The 16570-nt window shown below is 34.8% G+C and overlaps 4 protein-coding genes across 4 annotated transcripts in view; 3 read left to right on the forward strand and 1 right to left on the reverse strand.

The window, feature by feature from the left end:
• The window catches only part of C922_05643 (hypothetical protein), a gene marked incomplete at both ends in the record, with an annotated part of 315 nt that extends 280 nt beyond the window's left edge, over positions 1-35 (forward strand). The window contains one exon of the mRNA XM_008821214.1: positions 1-35. Coding sequence (XP_008819436.1) covers positions 1-35 — 35 coding nt within the window.
• A 12-nt stretch (positions 36-47) lies between these two features.
• On the forward strand, positions 48-440 carry C922_05644 (hypothetical protein; the record flags this gene model as incomplete). Its single annotated transcript, XM_008821215.1, has 1 exon — positions 48-440. The coding sequence occupies one exon, from the start codon at positions 48-50 to the stop codon at positions 438-440; it is 393 nt and encodes a 130-aa protein (XP_008819437.1).
• Positions 441-2721: 2281 nt separating this feature from the next.
• On the forward strand, positions 2722-7611 carry C922_05645 (hypothetical protein; the record flags this gene model as incomplete). Its single annotated transcript, XM_008821216.1, has 1 exon — positions 2722-7611. One exon carries the CDS (start codon positions 2722-2724, stop codon positions 7609-7611), a length of 4890 nt encoding a protein of 1629 aa, XP_008819438.1.
• Positions 7612-9244: 1633 nt separating this feature from the next.
• On the reverse strand, positions 9245-11520 carry C922_05646 (hypothetical protein; the record flags this gene model as incomplete). Its single annotated transcript, XM_008821217.1, has 1 exon — positions 9245-11520. A coding segment is annotated over one exon (2276 nt), but the record flags the coding sequence as incomplete, so codon positions are not given.
• Between the last annotated feature and the right edge of the window lie 5050 nt (positions 11521-16570).

Here is a 16570-nt window from a genome sequence, read left to right on the forward strand (position 1 = left end):
TGGGGATGAAGGTGAAGGCAATGCTAAACGTATGAGTTGGGATGAAGATGAAGGCGATGCTAAAGGAAAGGCTGGGGATGAAGATGAAGGCGATGATAAAAATGAACATAGTGTTGGAAGTTATCTTTTTGGTCCAGATTTTGATGAGTTTTTGTCAGGTATACTCAAAATGTAATAATAATATATCACATGTTCTGAATTATCCCTTAAAATTTCTATATATAGAAATGGAGCATTTACCTTTTGATATTCAAAAAGTGTTCATAAAGAAAATCATTAACCATTCAATATTTTTTACTCACCTATGTAACATAAATAAAATAAAGCATGGGTATAAAATTTTGTACATTAATTTTACGTGTGCCCGAAGGAACAAAAAAAGGAGTTCCCTAAAATATCGACCACCGATAATTTTCATTCTGAACACAGTGCTTAAATGAACAGCTTTTGAGAAAGGATTTCTTCCTTTCTGATTGTTCTAAAATGTGCATAAGTATTTTTTCCCCATTGTATATGATTCTACATTAAGAAATTTTGTTTTTCTAATGTTTTTAAAAATTAACATGTATAATAATAAAACATAGAAATTCTTTTATTAAGTCAGTCTATTCACACAAATTTTACGAAATAGTCCCGCGTGTTAATGTTAGAAAAAAACGTGCCAATTGGCATAAGATGTACATTATTTATCGTTCCCTTCAGCGTGGCATTAATTTTATCCTAATTATAGGCACAGTTATGTGTGGTAAAATTATTGTATCTAGAACTCATTTAGAGAAAAGCTAAAGAATGGTCAAATTATTTAAGTTTTGCATTTAATTAGGAAGGGAAAATTATGAAATTTTTCTTCCTTTTAAGAAAATATTTTATTTGATTGAAAAAGAGTGTATTTTTTTTTTTTTTTTTTTCCTTGTGCTACATGGGAGGGTTTATACGCCTTCGATGTGGTGGGTAACTTGCGAATGTTGCAAATTAATTCTCATTCTCTTCTAGCGCAATGTATGGTTGTACGCGCAAATGTAAGGTGCTAAAATTCCGTCGAATTCTGTACGTATATACAAATAAACATTTAAGAATCTGTTCTTAATAAACAAATCGGCACTTTAACTTCCTCCTCACGTGATGCTCAAATGGAGCATTTAGGTAAAATCCAGTTTTTATAAATTGTAAGGTGCGCGCGAAGCTGCAAAATGATAACTGCCCACTGGTACATTTTTAAATTTTATGGAAAAAGGAAAATTATTTTAAAATAACCCCCACGACGGAGATCTCTGTGATCATTAATTTCTCTCTTTTTTGTTTCCCCTTTTTGCTGTTAATTTTTTTGTAATACACGTATATATATTGAAGATGAATGACGTATCTTTGGAAGGGATACTTTCGAATTGCAGTTTAAGCCTTACCCCCCTGTTGGGAGCAAAAACAGGAAAATTGGGGACAAATAAAAGGCGAAATTGTTTTATTTAATTATCTATAAAATGTGGAAGAAAGTGGCGTAATTTTTTTTTTTTTACAAAAGGATAAATGCGTTACGCTCAACTGATTTGGTATAGGAAGAATTTTTTTTTTTTTCTTAATTACTTCTCTACTGTATTTTGTCCTTTTAAGGTGTACTTACACATCGGGGTAAAACGATATTATTTTAAAAACGTGAAGTAGATCAAACTTGGCGTTTTGTACTTATTCTTTGGTGTGCATTCGATTTCATTTCAATATATTTCACATTTTGTAGGAATTAAGCAGATAATGTGGTGTAATGTGATGTTCTTTTTTTTTTCCCATTTTTGTTATATGCAACAAAGTTATTTTCTTCGAAGCGTATGTTATTTGTCTGTCCACAAAAAAATACAGCCATGGGTTTTCTTATTAAAAGTTAAAAGAATTATTTCCGCTTAAATAGATAAGCATGACTGCACATATTAAAAAATATGAAGTGCCAAATTAAGGAAAATTTAAACATTTTTAAAGAATAAAATTCATGTTCTACATATGCCCATCAGCAATGATATGATCAAATTAACAGTTGTCAAATTTTTTCCAGCATTTAGATCAGCGAATTGTGTTGCGCCATCTTAAACATCTTGAATTAATATATAATTAATTGTTTTGGATTAGTTCCTTTCGTTTGTCCACTTGTTTCCAGTCTTTGCTCGGTATTTGCTACTGAAGGGAGTTATCTGTAAGTCATTTTTTTTTCCTCTCGAGAGTTGAAGTTATTCATGTCATGTGTAAAATGTATATCTGTGTAGACGAAAAATTTTCGGAATTTTTGACGAAGTGGACATAAATTTTATTTAAAGATACTATCCTCTTGTGATTATTTGCCGTATTAACTATACTTTTTTTCTTTTCCTCTTAGTCATCCCAATTTTTGACGACACACACACGTCTTTGTTGTGGAAACCATTGGATACATAATTTGATTAACGCCTTGTTAAGTTTGTAACATTTTTGCTTACAAAGTAGAACTCATTTTTTTATTTTTCCTTCTTCAAATAACTGGCAAATTAGCTTACATTTTATCATATACGGATAAGGAAGCCTGTTTAGGGAGTTCCCTCCACGATTTGACAAAACAGTTTGATAAGACTGTTTCGTGTAGCTTTTTGTTTCATTTTATGTGTAACTCCTTTTGCACTGTTTTATTTTGTAGGTGAACCCTTTACACAATTTGTCCTCATTGCAGTGCAATTCTTGGTTCAACTTTTAAGTGTTAGCAGAATGAATTATTTAATCCCCCTGCTGTGGTGCATAATCTTGAGTTGCCTTTCAAGAGGACAAGAATCCGCGACAAATTTCTACAAGTTTGTAGACTCCTCCGCGTCGTCCACGTACATTTCAGAGGAATCTGGGAGTTCGCTTTATGATGCGAAAAGGGCTATACAGAACAACCCCAGTTACTGGTGCAGTTCAGGGAATCACACAAAGGATGAAGAAATCAGCTGGACTGGTCATTTAAATACAAAGGGGTTCATAAAAGGAGTGAAAATATCGTGGGAATACAGCCCAGAATTAGTAAGCATATCTGTGTCTAGTGATGGGGAAAATTATAAGAATGTTATTCCTTATCGGAGGATTTCTGGAAATGAAGCCTCTTTTGATGAAATCTACTTTTTTAAAAAATTAGAAGAAGTGGTATCGGTAAAAATTGGATTAAAAAATGCTATTCACAAATATTTCGGAATAAGGGAAGTGAAGATTATAGGAGGAGGGAATCCATACTTTCTGCTATTGTCAGGAATTACAAGTGATAATGAAATGTGTTTACAAGTGGAGGAAGGATTAGTAAATAATGACAATACTTCGGTTATATTAGATTCATGTATAAATGCCTTAGCAAGTGGGGACGGCAGAGAATTGTGGAAGATAAATTCTAACAACCAAATAATTAGTGCCTTTAGTGAGCCTCCCAAATGTTTATCTCTTATTAATTTGGACAATTTAGAAAAGAATAAAATTGTTTTATATGACTGTTTACGAGCTTTGGAAGATGGAGATGGAAAATCTAATTGGATATTTGAATCTAATTCACAAATTCGATTGCAAAAAAGTGGTGAGCCTTTATGCATTTCTCAGAAAAATATATACGGAAATGTGCCTGGAATTCATGATATTCTTCTCAACATGGATGTTACGGTTGATGCTAATTCGACATTGGATGATGATCATAATGCGGACAGTACGGTAGATGGAAACTTGAATAGCTACTGGGCTTCGGCCACATTTGCAGATAATTACGAGCACGTGGTTTATCTCATCCTAGATTTAAACAAATACGTAGAAATATCCAGAGTAAAAGTCTCTTGGGAATACCCCCCTTTGCATTATAGCATAAGTTCCAGTATAGACAACCAGGAATATAAAGTCCTTGCTGAGAATTTAGCGAACCCTAGCTTTGTAACAATAGATACTTTGAAAAACGTAGAAACGAGGTATATCAAGATATCAATGATGAAGCCTCATCCGAAGCATGGAGAAATGGGGGATCAATTTTTGTATGGAATTAGGTCCATAGAAGTTCAGGCCAACAATTTAGAAACTATTATAGGCTATTGCAGAGATGCAGCTAATTCAGATGACGCTAGAGATAAATACTTTGTTGAATATATAACGGAATTTGACCAAGACTTAACTAACAAACTGATTAACCTCGAAGATGATGTGTCGAAAAATGTAAACTCTATTAGTGATAATTTATCAAAACTGGAAGAACTGTTACCAAATATTGAAACATGCGTTGAGGAAAAGAAAGAGTATGATGATGAACTGAAAGATTCCAAGGAAAAAGCAAATGAATTGAATGAAAAGTTATCCTCCCTAGTGTCAGTAAATTCAATTCATGATAACGATTTGCTACGATTAGGTATGCTTCCGGGTGATTCGTCTTCCTACCCAGCTAGTGATTGTTCTGTAATTAAAAATGTTCAAGAGATTCCCCAATCAGGATTTTACTGGATAAAGCCAAAGTGTTCCCCTGAACCGTTGAGAGTATATTGCGACATGGTGTCTAGTACATCCCTGTACGTATGGAATGGTAATCCTCCTAAACATCGCGATCATTTAATTAGCAGTATTATAAATTCGGTGGATGATATAAGACAACACTGTGCTGAAGTAGGGTTAGAGCCGCTAATTCTAAGATCGAAAAGCCAATTAAATAGCTTAATTTTGTCGTTAAAAAGAATGGGATACACACTGAATGGGAAAAACAACATTCCTCTTGCTTATGACTATTCTTGTGATCATGGTAGTTGCAGCGGAAAGTTTCACGATTTGGTAAACGGAAACATAGATTTAACGACGCTAATTTATTTAAAAGCATCTGAATCTCCGGACAGCACAAAAGTGAGACAAACTGCTGGAATATCCTACGATGATGGATCTTTCAAATTTTTTAATTTAGAAACATCTGATATATCTGCTATAGTTTGCTCTACTAATTCGACGGAGAACGATGCTGCGTTGCAATACTTGAACATAAATTGTGAAACAACGGCACTTGAGGATTATTTCAACTCAATCGTGAATACTAATGTGGTTGTTCTCTGTCCTTTAGGGTGTGCCAGTGAAAATTTTAAAAACAATGCGGTGTATGGAAGTAAGGGAATATATGCAGATAACAGCTCCATTTGCAGAGCCGCAATACACGCTGGGGTAGTGGACAATAAGGGAGGCCTAGTCAATGTTACCATCGAATCTGGAATGGATCGCTACGAAGGTTCCATTAGTAATAATGTAGAATCTATTTCTTTAAATAAAGACCCAGCAGGGGGGCTATTAGATATAATCACTAAAGATAAGGAAGAAAATATTAAGGAAGAGAGTAGCATTTTTCACCACAGGACGATACGCATTGGTAATTTATCTGCCGACTGTCCTATGGATTTGTTTCAATATAAGCAGACGTCCTTTCTTCAAAAGGGAGACACAACGAAGGGGAGGAAAGAAATGCCATACATTGAAGACGAAAGTAGAGATAGTATCATTTTTCACGAGTTAATTACCGATCTGTTAAGCAACATTGATGCTATTCATGGAGTTGACCCCTCAGTAATTTCCATCGTCCAAGATGAGACAGTAAGGGTGATAGAGAAGTCGAAGAAGCAACTAAAACCAGCTGATTTGTTATCCAAGAAACAAATTGACGATGCTATCAATTTGTACAATATCACAGAAAATTTAGCATTATACCTATACGATTTGTCAGGAAAATACATGTACGACTTGGAAAGCTTGAAGGAACGTTTGGAGGAATTAAAAAAAGAACAGAAAGTTGCTCTTAACTTTGGTACCTTCAAATTGAACTATGAGACTATGAATTTTTCTTCGCACTTCCAAACTTTTGATTCAAAATTAACAAAGAATGTGTCCAGCATTTGGGGGTATGCGGATACGGATATAGCAGGACACAAAAATAGTATTGGGCAAACGAGCAGCATCTCAAACAGAGAAATAGGGGAAGGATATTATGCCAAATTGAAAGGATTAAATTTTTATGACTTTGAAATAAACGTAAGTATTATGAGCAGGGGAACTGGATGCTCAGGTATTGTCTTTAGAGCCAAAGACGATTTTAATTTTTACCTATTTGATGTGTGTGATAGGGAAGGAATGAAAAGATTGTCTAAGGTAGAAAATGGGAATGCGGAAATTTTGAAAGAAAATTTAACAGAAGTTAATACAAATAATAAGTGGAATAAGTACAGAATTGTGACCAGTCATGCGAATATTGATATTTACGAGGTTGATGAGAATTCAAATGAGACTAACATTTTGCGGTCTCTAGATGAAAGGTTCCTCTATGGCACGGTCGGTTTGTATTCGCAAATTCATGGACAGGGTTCCTTCTTCGATAATTTAGAGGTCATAGCTCGACCATGTTCGGAATTGTCCAAAGGGGGGGCGAACAAAAAGCAGAGGGAAATTTCCAGCTGCCCCTACTACAGGGAGAACTACTTAAGCAAAACATTGCCGTATAGCTTTATTAATGATGTGGATTATAAATGGAGTTTTGCAACGGGGGGCGACCAAGACGACCACCAACATGATCACCAAGATGGTCACCAAGATGATCAAGAAGATGATCACCACCTTGACGGCAACTACAGTGAGCACCTGCTATGCTCAAAAATGGTAAAAGTCAGCACCGCGACCAGTGAACACACCTACAACAGCATAGCACTTTTAAAACAGAGAAATTGCTCTGACGGATACTTTACCCTGGACGTAAATTTCTCCAATGATGAGAGTAACGAAAGTGACAATGATGAGTTCGTAAAAATTCTTTTCAACTTTGTAAACGAGGAAAACTACAATGCGTTAGAGATGACAAAGGATGGCGTCAGGATAGTAACACACGGAAATGGCAAATCAGTAACATTGTCCGAATTGACCGATAGAGAAAGAATTAAAAAGGTGTTGACCCCAAATGAGTGGATTAATATAAAATTACGCTTCCACAAATCAAAGGTCACGGCTGTCATAAATAATCACGAAGAAGAATTACAAGTGGACACAGATATTGCTGATGTAGATAGGATTCGTTCAGGACAAGTTGGTTTCTGGGTACACAATTTTAGTGAGGTAAAATTTGCTTCCATCGTTCTTTCATCTGCTACGTCAAATAATGATGGAAATTTTATTCAAACAAAATCCAAGGCATGGGGAACTTGTGAAGATTCTGTACACGTATTAAATAGAAGGTCTTCATGTCAAACGGATATATTCCCAAATGAGACAAAAGAGAAACATATTAATTGTATTAAAAATTTCTGTGAAGAATGCTGTTTATATCATACACAAATGCTAGATAGTAATGAGAAAAAGGAATGCGAAAAACACTGTAAAAAAAATGACCACTTAGCAGCTAAGATGCAAACAATGTTTGAAAAATTTTTAAATAAATGTGTTTCGTTGGAGGAAAATAAGGACTACAAACAGTGTGCAAAAAATGATACTGAATGTAGAAATAAAGTTTGCGTACTTTGCTGCAAAAGGAACGATCCGGAAAGCTCTAAGGCGTTGAAGGGATTATCTCTGCAGAAGTCAAAGGATATACAGCAAAAGGAAGTAATCGAGTGTCAATTTCAGTGCAACAGGGCCCATGCGTGAGATGCAGAAGTGCTAAAGTAGTGCGCGCATGGGTAGGGTTCAGCAGGGCAAATAATAGGAGAAGAAGTTGCAAAGTGGAGTAAAATTCATTTTTGTTTGAACGCAGTTTGTCACGTTTTCATTGTTACGTGTTGTTTCTGTTTGTTTTGTCATTTCTTTTTTCTTTTCTTTTTTTTTTTTTTTGTCACAAAACATGAATTATGTGACTAATTTTTTTTTTCTTTTGATGAAGCAAAGCGAGCGTGCGAAAGGAAAAAAAAAAAAATTCATGATTACATGATATACATTTTTATACACTCAATAATGACGATGTTGCACCCGCTTTGGATCTTCGTCGCGCCTGTGTGGATAAAAGCAAAAATGTATACACATTTGCATAATTAACAAATTAAGCGAGGAAAAATGCCATTATTTTTTGCCCCTTTATCGGTTTCTCCCGTATGCTTACTTGGGTACTTTTGCATTTCTTCTTATTACGAAGAAATGTGCAGTGACTTCTTCATTAGGCACAGTTTCCCAGTTTTAATTTGTTCATATGTTTTATTGTTACGAAGCACTGGGAAAGATATACAAGTTAACTGACTAGGCACAACAGGCACATTTCATCGCGCAAGCCAAGCCGCTAAAGCGTTTCTCTTTACATCCAGTTCGTGTTACATTCTTTTCGTCGTAAGGTGAGGAAGGGGGAAAATTGCTACGAAAAAATTGCTACGAACAAATTGCTACGAAAAAATTGCTACGAACAAATTGCTACGAAAAAATTGCTACGGAGAAAATCATACGAAAAAATTCCTACGAACAAATTTCTACGAAAAAATTGCTACGGAGAAAATCCTACGAAAAAATTCCTACGAAAAAATCCCTACGAAAAAATTGCTACCAAGAAATTGCTACCAAAAAGTTGCTACCCAAAGCACATTCTAAGTAACAATTTAGCGGCGAAGAAATAGCAAAAGCGTTAACCCGTTTGGACACTAAGTAAGTTGCCTCCAATTTGTGTTTTTCTTTAGTGGGAATTTTCCTGTACAGGCATTTTCTCCTGTATTCTAAAACGTCATTTTTTGACAATAAATTGGGGCTCCTTTGTTCAGTTATGCCCCCGTTAAAAGGTTTGTAGCCCCTTTAAAAACACTGCATCGTTGTGTTGCTATGCCACTGCGTCATTACATTCACAAGCTGTAGCTTAAAAATGGGCATGACACTGCTTCGTAATCACGCAACATAGTAAGTAACATGCAGCCACGGAGGCAATTTATTAATAATCTAACTTAAAACATTTCGTTTTTTTTCTTTTTCTTTTTGTGATGGTTTATCACGTCATTTTTAAAACAATGGGCATCTTAATACAAACGCGATGCGCGGTGCATGATGCGGGGGTTCACACTGTCCTTGTATATATACGTCGTGCATATCTACACAAACATTATATGGAAAGGGGTAGAAACATATATATATACTAAGAGACAGACAGATTGACAGACAAATAGGCAGATTGACAGACAAATAGACAGATTGACAGACAAATAGACAGATTGACAGACAAATAGACAGATTGACAGAGAGACAGACACACAGACAGAGGGAAGGCCCTTCGGGGAAAAACATTCTTCCCTCTGAAGAAGGCTACGCTGTGCTACTCCGTTACGACATAGCCTTCTTTTGTGGCATCTTTTTTAAACAACTTTTTAATTTTATTTTTCACAATTCTATAAATCTGTTTCCTCCTTATGAATTTCTTGTTATATGAATTATACGTATCTAAAAAGTTCCTCATGTCCAAATTGTCAATGTCCGATGATTCACTCGAAACTTGGTCACTGCTATAGTTCGAATTGTCCTTAAAATGTGGGTCATTGTACATCAAATAAGAGTTATCAGGAGGTTTAGCCCTATTTTCCCTTTTCTCAAAGGTACTACCTGTAGGTATTTTATTTTTCGTTTGGGAGGAATGGTCCTTATTATTACTGTGCAAGTGAGAACTGCTAGCATGTTGAACGTTTTCAGTAACGGGATTCTCTTGCCCACTTCCCATTTCGAAGTGTGAAGTATCTTCCGTTTTATTTTCACTAGCTTGGACGCACTTGTTTGTATTTGTAGCTGACTGTTTGGTCTTTTCACTTTCACTGTGTTGGCCTAGGGCACTGCTTCTCTGGCCTTTATTCTTCTCACTTGACAAGTACGACTTTATCTGCTCACAAAGGTGAGATTTGTTCTCTTCGTTAAACATTATGTTTAACAGATTATTATCCAATGTCAGGACATTTTTTATATGATATCTACCAACTCCGAGGAGGTAGTTTTTATTGTAGGAGATTTGTTGGTTAATTTCGCCAAAATCTGCTACATCTAAACCGAAAACTCTCACGTCATTGAAGGAAGCATAATATAAATTTTTCGAATCTGCATTATCTAGAATGTTGTGAATATTTGGGAATATATTAATGAATGTAGGAAGATTTGATTCTCCGATAAATTTTTTTACACTTTCTTTGTAGTTTAGCAGTTTTATCGTTAATTCTTTTTTTTCAGTGTTGTATGTTACGAAATCGTTTTCTGGTTCGTTTTTCTTATCTGGGGGTTTTACTTCCTCTGCAGAATCGTCATTTAATGTTTCCGCGGGGGGGTTATCGTGGCATTCATCCCTTTCTACACTAGCATTGTTTAATTCTTCTGCGTTGTTATTCTTGTTACTGTCGGGCTCAGAGGGGGGGGACTTGCAATCCGCAGATCTGGCTTCTCTTTCAATGCTTGTGTCACTCCTAGTATCAGTGTTGTTTTGAGCATTACTTTGCGAAGTGGGTCCCGTGTAATTATCTTGTTCCTCTGCATTTGATAGTTTCCTCTTTTTAGTCTTTACAATTGCACTTTCGTTTACATCGCTTACGTTGGCTATGTCGATTATGTCTCTTTTTGTGGTGTTTGGGGGTAGCTGGGAGTAATTTCCACTACTGCATGCTGGGGAATATATTTTATTCTTTTCTTTTGACGAAATGGGTTCTCCAAGAAATATTTTCCGTAACGATTTGCTCATATTTACATAGTTACATAGGGGGGCGTCGCTGTTCTTGTTATCTGACAGTACTCTAATCAACCTGTGAAAAATATACTTCGATATATTATTACTATCTTCAATGGTATCTAGGATTGTGGAGAAGTTTTCTTGCTCTAGCATGTTCTCTAAACTTGCATATGCATCATTATTATACCCATGCATGTCATTTAGGGCGATAGCGTTAACTGATCCATAGGCGTCGTCATCAAAATGGTTGTTACCTTGCATGTGCAGATTTGTCTTTGCTAAATTTTTAATGTTACTTTTCTTTTTTTTATTAACATTCGCGGGTTGGTTCATATCTGCGTGTTCGTTTTTAAAACTTATGCTTCTTTTGCTTGGTCTGCCTACTTTTCCTTTTTTTTTTGGCCTGAGATTTTTTTTAATTTCCTTAACAGGTGTTTTTTTGTCCTCATTTATGTTCGGGTCATATAGCGTATTATTTAACACATCCTTATCCTCACTGTGATATAGCAGATGGATATTTAAGTACTTCCTATATATTTTTGGGGTAATCTTTTTATAGTAATTTTCTACATTTTCTGCGATCTTGTGGTAGATGGTACTTTTGTCGTTGTATGTGTAACAGTTATTGATAATTAAGAAGAAGTCCTTTTCAAATTCTTGAAAGCCTCTATATTTATAATTCTGGATTTTATGTTTCATGGTGGTAAAGTCCATTGGTTCTTTTATTATGTTCAAATAATCTGGAACAAGCTGCACATTGACGGGATAGAGAAATACCCTTTTCTTATCGAACGAGATTAGCTTATTTAGCAAGTTCATCAGCACTTCATTTTTCCTCCTTAGTTCCTCCAGCTCGTCGTATTTAATTTTGTTTAAACTCATTTTGAACGCTGTTTTATTGGGGATGCGGGGATTATTGATGTTCGCGAGCAAATGTGTGGAGCATTGCTGAGGGTACAATTTTGTGGCTTACACGTACCTACCTATGTGCAATTGCATATGTATACGTGTTGGTGTAACCCCCCCCCTTCAGCTGACGCAGTTGTCCGATTTGATGGCATATTTTTTACTGTGAAAACGGTTTTAAGATTACAAATGATGAAGGGCTACCATGCCACACATACCAGTTATAATTACATATCAGGAAAAGGGAAAATGATGAAATGTATGAGTTTCCCTCTTCTGTCATTATATCATATATTTTAAACAGTTCATTGATAACGTTACTTTTTAAGCATTCACTTCATCACTGTTAATGGTCGAAGTTGATGAAGCGTCATGTTATACAATTGGACGAAAAAGGAGAAATGAAAAAAAAGAAAAAAAAAAGAAAAAAAAAAGAAAAAAAAAAAGAAAAAACAAATTGATGATTAAATCATATTACAAAAAAAAAAAAAAAAAAACGATAGAGAAATTGCACAAACTTGGTATAATGTTTAGCAAATCATATGCTTTTCAACATTTGCGGAGAATATCTTTCATGTTTTCCCTAAGGGATACCCTCCATTAGTTTTTTTTTAATGGAAAATTTCTTCGAATGAATGTATGTAAAAATATATATATACGCAAATACGCTTGTTTGTATTTTTACTTTATATCTTTTACATGGGTAATTATTTATTGTTCCAACAATTGGAAGCGAACAAATTGTATTTGCATTCATGTATAAATAAACGTATGAAATATGAAAAATGGGAAAAAAACTCATTTAAAGGTTTAATATGTAACAATGCCACTGGTATGATCCATTTTTTAAAAAGGAATGGAAAAATACAGAAGATAGCAAATCTAAAAAAAAAAAAAAAGAACTTAATTATTTTTAATATGAAAAGAAAAAAAATGTTTAGTTGGTTTACGAGGTTGTAAAAAGTGGCGATGAATTTTTTTGATCAAACTTTTTACAAAGAAAAGAAAAAAAGATTTTTCCCACGTGCCCTTTTGAACATAGCATCAATTTTGTTAGTTAATTTTACTTATTTTTTCTTCTCCATTTTTGTGATTTTTTGTGACATTTTTATGTAAACGTTTTCTGCATATCTTTGATTGAAAAAATAAACGATATTTAGCTTTTTCATCAGAAGTCTGATTATGCTTAAAGTTACGCGAAGGAAAGAAGCGTGTTTTGCAAGTCAAGGATGATGAAAGATATGTGTAGGACATGCACGCGTACGTAACGCCGTTTCAAGAGTTTGCCTTTTCCCCTTGACTATGGCGTATTTGGGCCCCTTTTATAATTGTATGTATAAATAACTTCTATACGTTTATAATTAAAAAAAACAGAAATAAACTCCGTCAGGGCAAAATAATTTTCACAAGTTCTGCAAAAGACAATTTTCCCGTTAAACGTTTACAGAGGTGGAAATATGAAATATAGGGGAAAATAAAAAAAGGAGGTGTGGAGTTAAGGGCACCCTTAAAATTTTTTAACTGGTTAATAAATAAGATAAACTGACATGGAACATGCGTTTTCCAAGGGTCTATCCATTTTTTTATTATCTCCATTAATACCATTAAAAGTCTTGTTTCCTTCTGCTGAGCTAATGTACTCCCGAAATGGATAGTACTAATTCCGTGTGAATGTGAAAACTGTCATGTTATTTTTTATTTGTTTCGGTTATTGAATTATCACACTTAACACATGATAGGAGAAATTATTCTCGTTAATCTTACCATTTTGTGGGGTCGTCTGTGCAAAGCGCATCAAATGCATGGAATGGGTACTGTTGTACAAGGTATACGTAATTATAAAAGAACAATTTAAATGCATAGAACTATTTTATGGCAAGCAAAATTTTCCTTGGACGAGATGTACATAAATAAGCACCAGCATAGCATCATTTTTTATCACCCCGAATGGTGAATTTGACATCTCGCTTTTCGATGATGTATTGTCAAATAATTTGCGAGAAATGTTTTCACGGATGTGACTTAAATTTTAATGACATTTCGATAGGGTAAAAATGAAAGCGTGCGCGCGTGCGCCAGTTCGATAACGTGAAACGCGCCACTCCTTAAATTCGTAAAATAATCCCTTCATATGAACGCGTAACATGTGTATCGTTTTGCATTCAATCGCCACGTGGCGTCTGTAACGGATCAGCTAAAATGCGGCAAAATTGGTTAGTGCCATCTTGAAAACGTATGCCCAATTTAAAGGAAAGAGCGCGGGGAGGGGGGCTAACAGGAATTACATATGTTGCCTCTCGTATGAAAATGTTTAGAATCGTGCGCGCCATATAGATATATTAAAACGCGTCATATAGATATATTAAAAGGGGATATTAAAGGTACGGCACACAGATGTGCCGTTCTTATTTGATTACTTCATTCTGTTCATAAATTATGGAACATATGAAATTTTATAATAGGGTGTATGTGCCCAATTATGCCTATATATGTATACGATTTAGGCCCCAATTCGTGGGTTTATTTTAGAATCCTGCTATTTTTCATTCATTCGGTTTAAAGAGTTCACAATGAACGCACTAAAAATGGTTTTTTTTGCATTTTTATTTTTCTCTTTTGAGACTGAAAAAAAGAGGGAAAGCCTCAGAAGGAGGCATGCTTCTTCTACCACCCATCGCTTCTTATGCATTGATAACATTTAAGCAATTGGTTCTATGGGTATATAGAGGAGCATTTTCCCCCTTTGTGTTCCACCTAATTTAAACAGTTTTTTAAAAAAGCCATTCTTTCGCAATGCATCGAAACGGCCGTCTATTTATTTTTTTTGCGTGAATGACACCACCTCAGTTTTGTTACTTGTATGTCGCAAGAATACATGTGTCTCAAAAAAGGTGAATGTCTGCCTTGTAAAATAACGTTAAGCAGATATGAAGTGAATTCTATTTTATGAGTAAATTTCTCCTTTACGGATTAAGCAATGGGAAATGATAATTGTACAGTTTTTTTTTTTTGTGATTCGCATTTAGCATTTCAGTCATTTTCCATCAAATGAAGACTAGGTTCTTAGGGAAAATGATGTGTTCCTTTTGATATAACAAATTCGTTGTGCTCGTTGGGATCATTTTTAGGTAATCCCAGATAGGCAGGAGAATTTACCATCATTCTTTATGAATTCTTTTTCTTTATCCCTTGTTGAGGTGAAATGAAGCTCAAAGGAGAGGTAAATTATTTTTACGAAAAGTTGCATTCACTTTTTATTGTAAATTCGTTGTGGTGTCTCTATAGAGTCACGATTCTTTTTGCAAAAAAAAGAAACCAACAAAAACGAACAAAAATGAACAAAAGAGACAAATACGACAAAAACGAACAAAAACGGACAGTGCTTTCACAAATATATGCAATGATAACATGAAGAGGAGTGGAAGTACCTTACCATTAAGCGTTACGCTGTGTCTTTGTAGAGGGGAAAAGAGACCATTTCTGGCAACTAAAGTGGGAGGAAAAAATAAATACGAATGACATTTAACGGTTAATCAGAGGGAAGACCTTTTCTTATGCCTGTCTAGTTCTCGTTAAAACTGAAAATCTTGAAAAAGGGAGAAACTATTAATTAATTAGTGACCGTGTGAAAATACTACAAAATGGCTTTAAAGAAAGAAAGGCACGACGTTATGTGGCAGTAAAAGTGGCGAACGCGTTGCAGTGTTGTATGTGGGTTAAGCCCTGGTGTTTCAACACAACCCATTTCGATTACATAAAAAAAAAAAAAAAGGATTTCCTTTAACATACATATATATAGAGTTATTTTCGAATTTTTCCAAAATGTGTATTAACGGAGAGGATCTGATTAATTAATTTATGTGTAATAGCCTTTTTTGAAGAGAGAATTGTTCGTTTACATGCGTAATCTTCGCTTCTGCGGGAGGAGTTTTTTCCGCAAAAGGAAAGACGTTCCAAGTGAACATTCCTACTACAAGGATTATAACACCTTGTATTATGAAGAAGTGCTCACTACATGTTAGCGCTGAAAATTATGGGGTAATAACTGCTCCCATAAATGACCTATTAAAAAAGGTATCACCGATTCAGTATAAATGGTCGCGGAACATAACTCCCGAAATGTGCTAATTAAAAACTTATGCGTGTTTTTAACATACAGCTGATGTGGGCAAAATGGATTTTTCAATAATCAATGGAAGACACGCGTATCCATATAGTTAGTGTCCAACAAAACGAATGTTTCGATTTGATGCTTAAAAGAAAGGGGCGCCACTTTATGGGCCAAAATTTATGGTTTGGATAGACCCATTTTGGATATGATACGAATAGCATAACGATTAACATTTAAAATTTAGTAATAAGAAGTAAAGAAAAAAACAGGCCTCATGAAGCACCAATTTTACTTTTGGTTTTTCCGTGGCATACAAAGGGAAAGAAAAATGCCTAAAACGGAATGAAGTCACAAAAGACTAAGAACAAAGGAAGAACATAACAAAAAACAGAAGATATTTTTGAATTGTAAAGCCCGCTAAAGCGTGAAGCGCACAGAGAAAAAGTTAAAACACTTCAGGTTGTGAGATAAGGGGTGCAGGGACATCTTACGTTAATCACAAAATGTCAGTAATTTGTACTATTTAGTGGCCCGAGAGAAACATAATTGAGTTAATGCCCAAGCGTATTCTACATCCGATAACGCTGTTTTTAAGTGTTTATACCTGTAAGTATGTAAAAGTTTTGCAGACATACCTGATTTTATAAACCCCAAATTGAAGGAAAAAACTGTACGTGCCACATAATTATGTTTCTGCATCATTTTTTATGCTCTTTTTACAAATTTTTGAAAAGTAAAAAATTTTATTGTGTATAATAATTAGTGGCAATTAAGCAAAGGCGACTTTTCCAGTTTTGTGAAATATGCTTTTTATCAGAACAATTCATTGACGTGTTCGTTACATGTTCATGAAGTATAAATATACTTAAAAATGTGCGTTTTGAAGCCTCTATAACATACAAAATTGAAATTGACATGTTACT

The sequence above is a fragment of the Plasmodium inui genome, assembly GCF_000524495.1.
Source record: "Plasmodium inui San Antonio 1 unplaced genomic scaffold supercont1.121, whole genome shotgun sequence".
Classification (NCBI taxonomy): Eukaryota; Apicomplexa; class Aconoidasida; order Haemosporida; family Plasmodiidae; genus Plasmodium; species Plasmodium inui.